The sequence below is a fragment of the Lepus europaeus genome, chromosome 19 (genome assembly GCF_033115175.1).
Source record: "Lepus europaeus isolate LE1 chromosome 19, mLepTim1.pri, whole genome shotgun sequence".
NCBI lineage: Eukaryota > Metazoa > Chordata > Mammalia > Lagomorpha > Leporidae > Lepus > Lepus europaeus.
In genome coordinates this window covers 1,623,366-1,632,369 of record NC_084845.1, presented here as the reverse complement: position 1 = coordinate 1,632,369, position 9,004 = coordinate 1,623,366, and the positions used below count along the sequence as shown (strand labels likewise).

At 47.5% G+C, this 9,004-nt stretch overlaps 1 protein-coding gene across 1 annotated transcript; it reads right to left on the bottom strand.

The window, feature by feature from the left end:
• Positions 1-7,023: 7,023 nt before the first annotated feature.
• Positions 7,024-7,680, bottom strand: LOC133748820 (small nuclear ribonucleoprotein Sm D3-like). Its single transcript, XM_062177828.1, has one exon. The coding sequence runs from the start codon at positions 7,564-7,566 to the stop codon at positions 7,186-7,188; it is 381 nt and encodes a 126-aa protein (XP_062033812.1). The 5' UTR covers positions 7,567-7,680; the 3' UTR covers positions 7,024-7,185.
• Positions 7,681-9,004: the final 1,324 nt, after the last annotated feature.

Below are 9,004 nucleotides of genomic sequence, written 5' to 3'. Positions count from 1 at the left end.
GACCTAGGTTGAGTTCCATGCTCATGGCTTTGGCCTGGCCCAGCCCTGCTGTTGTAGGCATCCAGGGGAGTGAATCAGTAGATGGAAGATCTCTCTCCCTCTCCCTCATACACATATATATAATTTCCCATGAGTGTATCTGAATTTCAAATAAATAAAAATGTTTTACTAATGAGAGAAATTAGGGCCATGTGTTCCAGTATAATCAATATGCAATTGAATCGTGCTTGCTTGTGTGGTCTTTCTAGAAGGTGTGATGAAGCACTTTGATGCTTGCATCCACTGGTAGTGGATGTATGGTCAGTGCTGTACATGGATACACATATACTCACATACACCTATCAGATCAATGTATTTGTGAAAGTATAGGCACATGCATGTGTATGTGTGTACATGCAGTCTTACACGTATGTATGACCTGTGTAAGAGTAGTGTATACACACATTTGTACATGTTTTTCTTATTGTGAAGTTTCACTGTTCATGTGTGTGCAGATAAACACACATGAGTACACATAGTCCGATATATACTCTGAAGCCTTAAGAGTCACTTTTATGTATATGAAAACAAACACATATATATTCTTACACAAAGAGATTTGAAAAAGTTTGTGGAAAATGAAAAAAATTTTTGGTGCAAAAAATTTGGAAATACATGCATGGTTCAGAATGTGCATTTTCTGTGGGCTTTTGAAGGCTCCTCGTGTGTGCACAGGGTCCCTGTGAATGTGGGGTGTGGGGCACTGATGTCCCCAATGCCCAGGAGCAGCACTGCCATACGTGATGGGGTTTTTGCTAAGTGAACAACTCCTGGTAAAATCCTGGACTAAACGAAGAGACCTCTCTCCCGACTCGATTGCTGCACTTTTGGAAAATTCCTTTTGTTCAAAAGTTGGCAAAAATACTTTGTACATACATGTGAAGTGCATTACTGATAATGCAGTTGAGTGATCAGAAACAAGTTTTTCACTTGCACCGTGTCTGGGAGGAGACTGATAAATTGCAGAGGAGCCGCACGGTTTGTTGGGTGGAGCTGTCCCAAGGTGACAGAACCTTCGGCTCTGTGGGCCCTGTCCGCTCCGGGCTTCATGCACGCCTCAGCTTTGCAGCAGTCACCAATGCCTCCACCAACTGCATTACGTGAAATAAACCAGACACAGAAAGACAGGCACCACATGTTCTCCCCCATCCGTGGGAGCAACGTGCTCCCTGGGAAGGGAGGTCGGAGAGAGGGGGTTGAACAATGGTATGAAAGCACAGATAAGAGGAATGGACACTAGCCTTTTACAGCACATTAGGGTGATTACAGACTCAAAGAATTTATTATATTTTATAAAAACCTAGAAGAGAGGAATGTGAAGCTTCTCAACATAAAGAAAGGATAACTATTTAAGGAGATGGAAATGCCAGTTACCCTGACTTGATCATTACACATTGTATACAAATATAACATTTTCACACTGTGCCCTATAATTATGTACAATTTTTAAAACACCTTTAAATGAAAGAATTAATTAAAAATAAAATTTAAAATTTAAAAGAAACGCCCCCACATTGTTCAGAATTGCCCCATAGAGAAGGTAATTTTTGCTTTAAAAACCACTGACCTACACCAGGGTTGGTAAAGTGCTGGACGGGGCAGCCCGGCCAGTATTTAAGGCCTTGCCTCTGCCATGGTAGGGCGAAAGCTGCCATAGACCGACATGAACGAACAGGCAAGGCAACGCCTTCACAATTGTTGTCATCAGTGTTATTTACAAAGCCAGGCAGCCAGGCAGCCATCTGCATCTGGCCAGCGGGCAGCTGCCTGTCAACCTCTGCTCCGAAGTCATTTCAGAGACCAAGGGGATGTATCCCAAGTGTGGAAATCCCGCCAGGTTTTCCAGGAAGCAAAACCAAGTCTGTCTCAGTGAGCCAGGCAAAGGTGGTTCACTGCAAGTGCCCACTTGGCCAGACTGTGGTGCCCCATTGTTTGGTCGAAGACCAGGCCGGATGTCTCTGTGGAGACGTTTTGTGGATGTGGTCAACGTTTACGATCGCTGGAGTTCCAATAAAACAGATGACCTTCCAGAACGTGGTGGGCCTCACGCTAGCAAGCTGAGATCCTTGTGAGCAAAGCTGGTTTCCTGGAAAGGAAGCCATTCTGCCTCCAAGACTAAGAGAGAAAGGTGGCCTGGATTCTCAGCCTGCCAGTTTGCTCTGCAGATTTTGAACTTCCCAGCGCACAATTGCATGAACCAGTTCTTCCGACCAAATGTCTCAGTAGCTTGCCAGGTACTGGTATACGTGCATATATGTAGTTAGCGTCCGTGTCCAGGGGTTCTGATCTGTACAGTAACTACACGGCATTTGTTCTGTGTTAGGCATTTGAAGCAATGTAGAGAAGACTTTATACGGGAGGACTGGCATGAGTTATAAGTGAATGCTGCACCGTTTTATGTAAAAGACTTGAGCCTCTGCACATTCCGGTATCTGCAGTGGGTCTTACATCCAGTTCTCTGTGGCTACCGAGGGTCAGTGATGTATCTATAATACATATACCCCATATATACATGTGCATACGTAAGTATGTGATATAGAGTACATAACTGTCATGCATCTACCCATCTATGAAGAGCCTACCTGTTTTACGTCTCTGCAAAGCCTAATTAGAGGACCAAGTTCATGGTGATCTGTCCCAGGGGAGAGAAACACATCCATAAGGGGAGAGGAGAAACAGTTGATGGGGCCTCCAGATGCGTAGGGTATAGGGTCCCAGAGGAAGGGATAAATGAGGGTTATGCTCAGGTTTCCCTCTCGAGTGACCTGGTGGGTGGCGACGACGTTGACCGAGGGCCGGCCTGGGGACAGTGGGAGTGGGTAGATCCAGGGAGTCATCACCCAGAGCCGATGGAAGAGTAGCAAGAACACGGCGAGTGGCGCTCAGGGAGGAAGAGCCGCCACTGCCGACCGTCCCCAGGCCAGATGGAACCACGGGCCTCAGATCAGCAGGGGAGTTTTCCACTGAGCTACAGCCTGTCCAGAGGCCAGCAATCATCCACACTCTGTGCAGTTAGGGATGGAGAGGTTTCTCTCAGACACGGAACAATGTGGACAGCCCTCTGGAGGTGTCTGCTTAAAATCACTGTGGTCTACATCACCATCTGTTTTGCACACGATCCCTTGATTGGGTTCTCCACCCAACTGTGTCCAAATTATGGGAGCTGACAACTTTGAGTTTTATAGTCTGCAGGTTTTAATTTTTTAGAAGTGTTTATCGTGGTGTCTGGCACATGAGAAGTGCTCAGTTGAATGCTCATGGAACCAATTTCTCTGATACAGCCAATAAAAGAACAAACTATTTCATGTTACCTGAATTTTTACTCTTTTTTAAAGATATCAAGTATATTTCTATAATTTGATTACATAAGTCCTACAGTAAATATAAAAATATATATAAACACATACTTATAAAATTACATATAGGGGCCAGTGCTGTGGTGTAGCGGGTAAAGCTGCTTCCTGCAGTGCCGGCATCCCATATGGGCGCCAGTTCAAGTCCCAGCTGCTCCACTTCCAATCCAGCTTTCTGCTGTGGCCTGGGAAAGCAGTAGAAGATGGCCCAAGTACCTTGGGTGCCTGCACCCACACGGGAGACCCGGAAGAAGCTCCTGGCTTCAGATCAGCGCAGCTCCAGCCATTGCGGCCAGTTTTGGAGTGAACCAGCAGATGGAAGACCTCTCTCTCTCTCTCTCTCTCTCTCTGCCTCTCCTTCTCTGTATAGCTCTGACTTTCAAGTAAATAAATAAATAAATCTTTAAAAAAATTACAGACTATATTAAAGTATATGATTATACATTTATATTGTATGTTTTATTTAAATATTACTTTATAATCATGTATTTATTCAATACATATCCAATATGTTATATGTTGGAGGCTGGATGTCAATTTAAATAAGTGTATCATATTTTAAAATTATATTACGAATGTGGCTTTGCAAAGTATATTGTATTTATATCTACCCAAGCACATATCTACTCATGTATACATCCATGAACAAGACTGGCTAAGACAGAAACTAACTTTGGTTGTTTGGATTCTGCCCTCCAAATACAGTGACAAATGCTCTATTGAAGTCAACGATTTCTCAAAGCCTCTAAGCATGCACTACTGTAATGTCCATTTTACACATCAGGAAACTGAGGCTGGATGAGACCAAGCCACATGACATGCGTGCCTTCACCGGTTTGCTCGAAAAGCCAGCACTGGGTCTTGCTGTTTCTCCACTTCGGGCTGCTGTGGTCTCCTTCACTCCCACGCCCTGCAGGGTCCTGGCCTTGCTCACATGCTAATGGCTCTAAAATGTGGATGCGGGGTAGAGAATCCAGATGCCTTCCAGGAGCTGCACACTGGGGTGCTAGATCTAACCAGGGAAAATACAGGATGCCCAATTAGATATGAATCTCAGATAAACAACCAAAATAAATCTTAACCTATGTATTTTGGAATAGTTCTAGATTTAGAGAAAAGTTGCAAAGATAAGTAGAGATTCCCATGGACTTTGCGCCTGGCTTCCCTTACCATTAGCATCTCACGGAGCACGGCTTCTCACAATTCATGAACCGTATGGACCCACTGCTATTACCTAAAGTCCACCCTCTGCGCAGAGTCCCTTCGATGTGACCTGACATTTTCCCTTTCCATTCCAGAGGCCCAGCAGGCTCTCCCGTGCCACTCGGCTATCGTGTCTTCTTAGGCTCCTGGGCCGCGACACTTCCTCACCCTCCTTGCCTCCGATGGGCCTGAGGCAGACCGGCCAGGTATTTTGTGGAATGTCCCTTGATTGGAGTTTGATGTTTTTCTCACGAGCACTTTGGGAGGGCGGCCCAGAGGTCAAGGGCTCTCCTCCCATCTTGTCAAGGGCACATGGGTGCCGTCAGCTTAGTTCCTCGTTGCTGAGGCAGACTTCATCGGGTTTCCCCATCTGCAGGTTGCTGTCTTCTCCCTTTCCACAGAATGCGCTTTTTGGAAAGAAATCACTAAAGTGCCCAACATACACTATCTACATAAGTTGTTTGGAATTTTTCTACATGGCAAAACTTGTCCTTTTTCAGTGTCACTGAATCCCATGCAGTATTCATGTTATTGTCTACCTATCTGTCAGAACAAACGCTCTTTGAAGACAGGAATTCTCTACCTACAGTGACTGGCATAGCAGCAACTCAATGAATATTTTTTAAATTTAAATTTACTTCTTGAATTGACAGGTAGAAATTGTATACACTGGGGGAGTGGGGATGTTGAGGTACGGTGGGTTAAGCCACTGCCTGGGACATCCTCATGCGACTCAGAGTGCCTGGGATCCACCCCTGTCTCCTGCTTCTGACCCAGCTTCCTGCCAGTGTGCACCCTGAGAGCCGGCCGGTGACAGCAAAGGCTCTTGGGTTCCTGCCTCCCATGTGGGAAAACCCAGATGGACTTCCTGGCTCTTAGCATTGGCCTGGCTTAGCCCTGGATGTTGTGGCCATTTGAGCAGTGGTTGGAAGATATTCTCTCTCTCTCGCTCTCTCCCTCCCTCCCACATTTCAAACAAATAAACATTAAAAATTGATATATGTCTTTATGATGGTCATGTTTATATATATGTATACATTCTGGAAAGGCTAAATCAGGATACAGTTCACATAACTGTCACCTCGCATACATATTTTCCTATTGTGAGAATTTTTAAAAACGCTCTCAGCAATTTTTAAGCGCTGAGTAAGAGAATAAATAAGCAATGCACCGGGGCAGGGGCCCACCCTGCAGGATATGTGGCATCCAGGTGGTAAACCCAGCGGGGCAGCCCTGGGTCTTGAAGCCTTGACACGTGTGCAGTGGGTCGAACTTGCCACAGGACTCCTTCTCTAAGTGCATCTGTTTCTCTTCTTTAAGAGAAGGAAAAAAATGGACTGAAATAAATCTAGAGCCACAGCGTCCATTTTCAAGATCCGAAGAATGTTTGCCCCCAAGGTTTAGCCAACGTTGCAACAGCGCCATCTGTTGGCCATCGACAGCATTCACTGGTTTCTACTGGTCAGAGGAGCCTGCCCCAAGCATCTAGGGCTGTGCCCACTCCCAGCGCTTGCCTGCCTGTGCTCTCTCTCCTTCTCTCTCTCTCTCTCTCTCTCTCGCTCTATCTCCCCACCCTCCTCACCCCCATCACAGGCTCCCCTGATCTTCAGCTCCAACCTTTGCTTGCCACATCAGAATGCTGATCATTGGGTCACAAAACCTAGAAATCTTGTATTAAGTGAAATATTCCACGTTTTTTGGGATTTTTTTTTTAAATAAAGATTTATTTCTTTGAAAGGAAGAGTTACAGAGCGTGAGGAGGAGGCGGAGAGAGAGACACAGAGAGAGATGTTCCATCCACGAGCTCACTCCCCAGATGGTCACAACAGCCCCAGCTGAGCCAGGCTTAACCCTCGCACCTTGCCAGCCCCCAACTTTTGTGTTGAGAAAGTATTTATTCTTTACCAAAGGCCATGTGAGCCTAAGAAAATTCGTCTGTGGCTGCCTCTACCCAGGCTCCCTGCTCTCCACTGTGGAGACTCACATATAAAGGGAACCGATTTCTGTCTTTCTCCTCAATGTCCAGTCTCTTGGGCTCTCTGACAGCACTTTTCTCTTTATTTCTCTTTACCCACTAGCTGCATATCCCTTACTGTAAACCAGGTGCTGCACAGACCGAAGTTTAGCAAACTCCACTCCAGACTAGTACTTGCTGTAAGGCCGTCAAAATAAGAATGGTTTTTACATTTTAAAATGGTTCAAAAACGTTAAAAAGAGATTCCGTGAAGTTTGAGAGGCACACAGCTACACCCACTCGTTGGCACATGATCCGTGGCTACTTCAGGGTTCCCTGAGAAGATCTGAGAAACTTCTTGGCCTGTGAAACCTCAAGTAGTTAGTATCCTGGCCCTTTCTTCAAAACATGGATGAGGGGCCCGCGTGGTGGTGCAGCGGGGTGAGTGCCACCTGCAATGCATGCATTTTTTTTTTTTCTCAAAAAACCAAACAACCAGATTTATTTAGTTTAACACTTCCCCTGATCTAAAGAGGAAGATGCCAACAGGAAACCTATGACACACACATGAGCACCCACCCTGAACCCAGATGACCTAAAAGAAAAAAGAAGGGCAAAATTCTGTTCGACGGGGAGTTATCGTCGCTTCTGGAGGATGTTTCCACGTCCCATTCCATGTCCTCTTCCTCTTGCAGCCACCTGGGCCTTCAGAATAGCAGTTTTCCCCCGACCGGCACCTGAGCCTTGGTTCTTGTTTTTCATGCTCTTTAACATCGGTGCGTTTTTCAGCATGTCAGGCAAAATCAAAAAGCGGATCTTACTGCCCCGGATGTACACCTGCTCCAGCTGTGCCACTCGGCCGTCTCTGTACATGACCGTGATGTTGGACATCTGGCAGTTCATGTTGTCCTCCCCCTCGATGAGCTTGCCCCGATACACCTCGCCGGTGTTGGTCTCGCAGGTCACGATGTGGCCCTCGGCCTCGTGCAGGACCTTGATCGGCACACCGATGGACATCTCGGCAGGAGGAGAGTGCGGCTAGTGCCCCTTCTTCCTCCTCTTCGGAGCTGCGACAACAACTGCGAGAGAGAGAAGGCATGAGCGGGGCGAATGGCGGGCCTTGCACTCCCAGAATACCAATGCATGCATGCATCTTGTCTCTTCTTTTTTCTTTTTCTTTTTTGACAGATAGAGTTAGACAGTGAGAGACAGAGACAGAGACAGAGAGAAAGGTCTTCCTTCTGTTGGTTCACCCCGCAAATGGCTGCTACGGCTGGAGCTATGCTGATCCAAAGCCAGGAGCCAGGTGCTTCCTCCTGGTCTCCCTTGCGGGTACAGGGCCCCAAACACCTGGGCCATCCTCCACTGCCCTCCCAGGCCACAGCAGAGAGCTGGACTGGAAGAGGAGCAACCAGGACTAGAACCTAGTGCTCATAGGGGATGCTGGCGCCGCAGGCGGAGGATTAACCAAGTAAATCATGGCGCCGGCCCCCTGGCATCCTGTCTTAATGGGTGCGAGGGGGTTCTTAATGATCTGCTTGCTCTTTCCCCAGAGGGCCGCAATGGCCGGAGCTGCGCCGATCCGAAGCCAGGAGCCAGGAGCTTCCTCCAGGTCTCCCACGCAGGTCCCCACGCACTTGAGCCATCCTCTGCTGCTTTCCCAGGCACATTAGCAGAGAGCTGGATGGGAAGAGGAGCAGCTGGGACTGCAGGTCTGGGCTTTGACCCGCTGCACCGCAGGGCCTGCTGCTCCCCATTTTCTTTCCACTTTCAAAGTAACTGCTGTCCTGACTTCGGACGTCATGGGTCTGTTTTACCTGCTTTCCCGCTTTGTTTACGAGGAATCATTCTTTTGCCTGTGTCCATGTTCTTTAATTGAACATTGCATCTGCAACACTCATCCATTTTGTTTTGGGTGTTTATCGCTTTTGTAGCTACGTATTTTGTGGTGTGAATGTACCATAATTTACCTAAATTTTAAGAGTTTTCTTGTCATTTTTTTGCCACCCCGCCTGCCCTACTCAGATGCCTTGTTTACATCGGTTACCTCCCAGAGGCCGGAGACAGTGGAGTCCTGGGTACTTCAGGTAGGACAAGAGGTGAGTACTCCCAGACTCAAGGCTCAGCATCTGTTACAGTAACGGCCTGGCTTCTGTCTGGTCCTGGGACCCCTCACCCTGCCCCACCCTACCCCACCCCCCAGCGTCTGAGCATTTGGCGGCTGGTGGAGCACAGGGGTCACAAGCACAGGGGAGGGTCAAGCCGGCCAGTCCCACAGCTCGGGCTGCTGAGTAAAACACCACAGCCGGGGGCTTGGGCAACAAAAACTGATTTCCTCGCAGCTCTGGAAGCTTGGAAGTTCAAGGTCAAGGTGCTGGCAGCTTTGGGTCCCTGCTGAGGCCTCTCTCCCTGTTTCTTGGCGTGTCTGTCCTTCCATGTGTGTCTACGCCCTCTC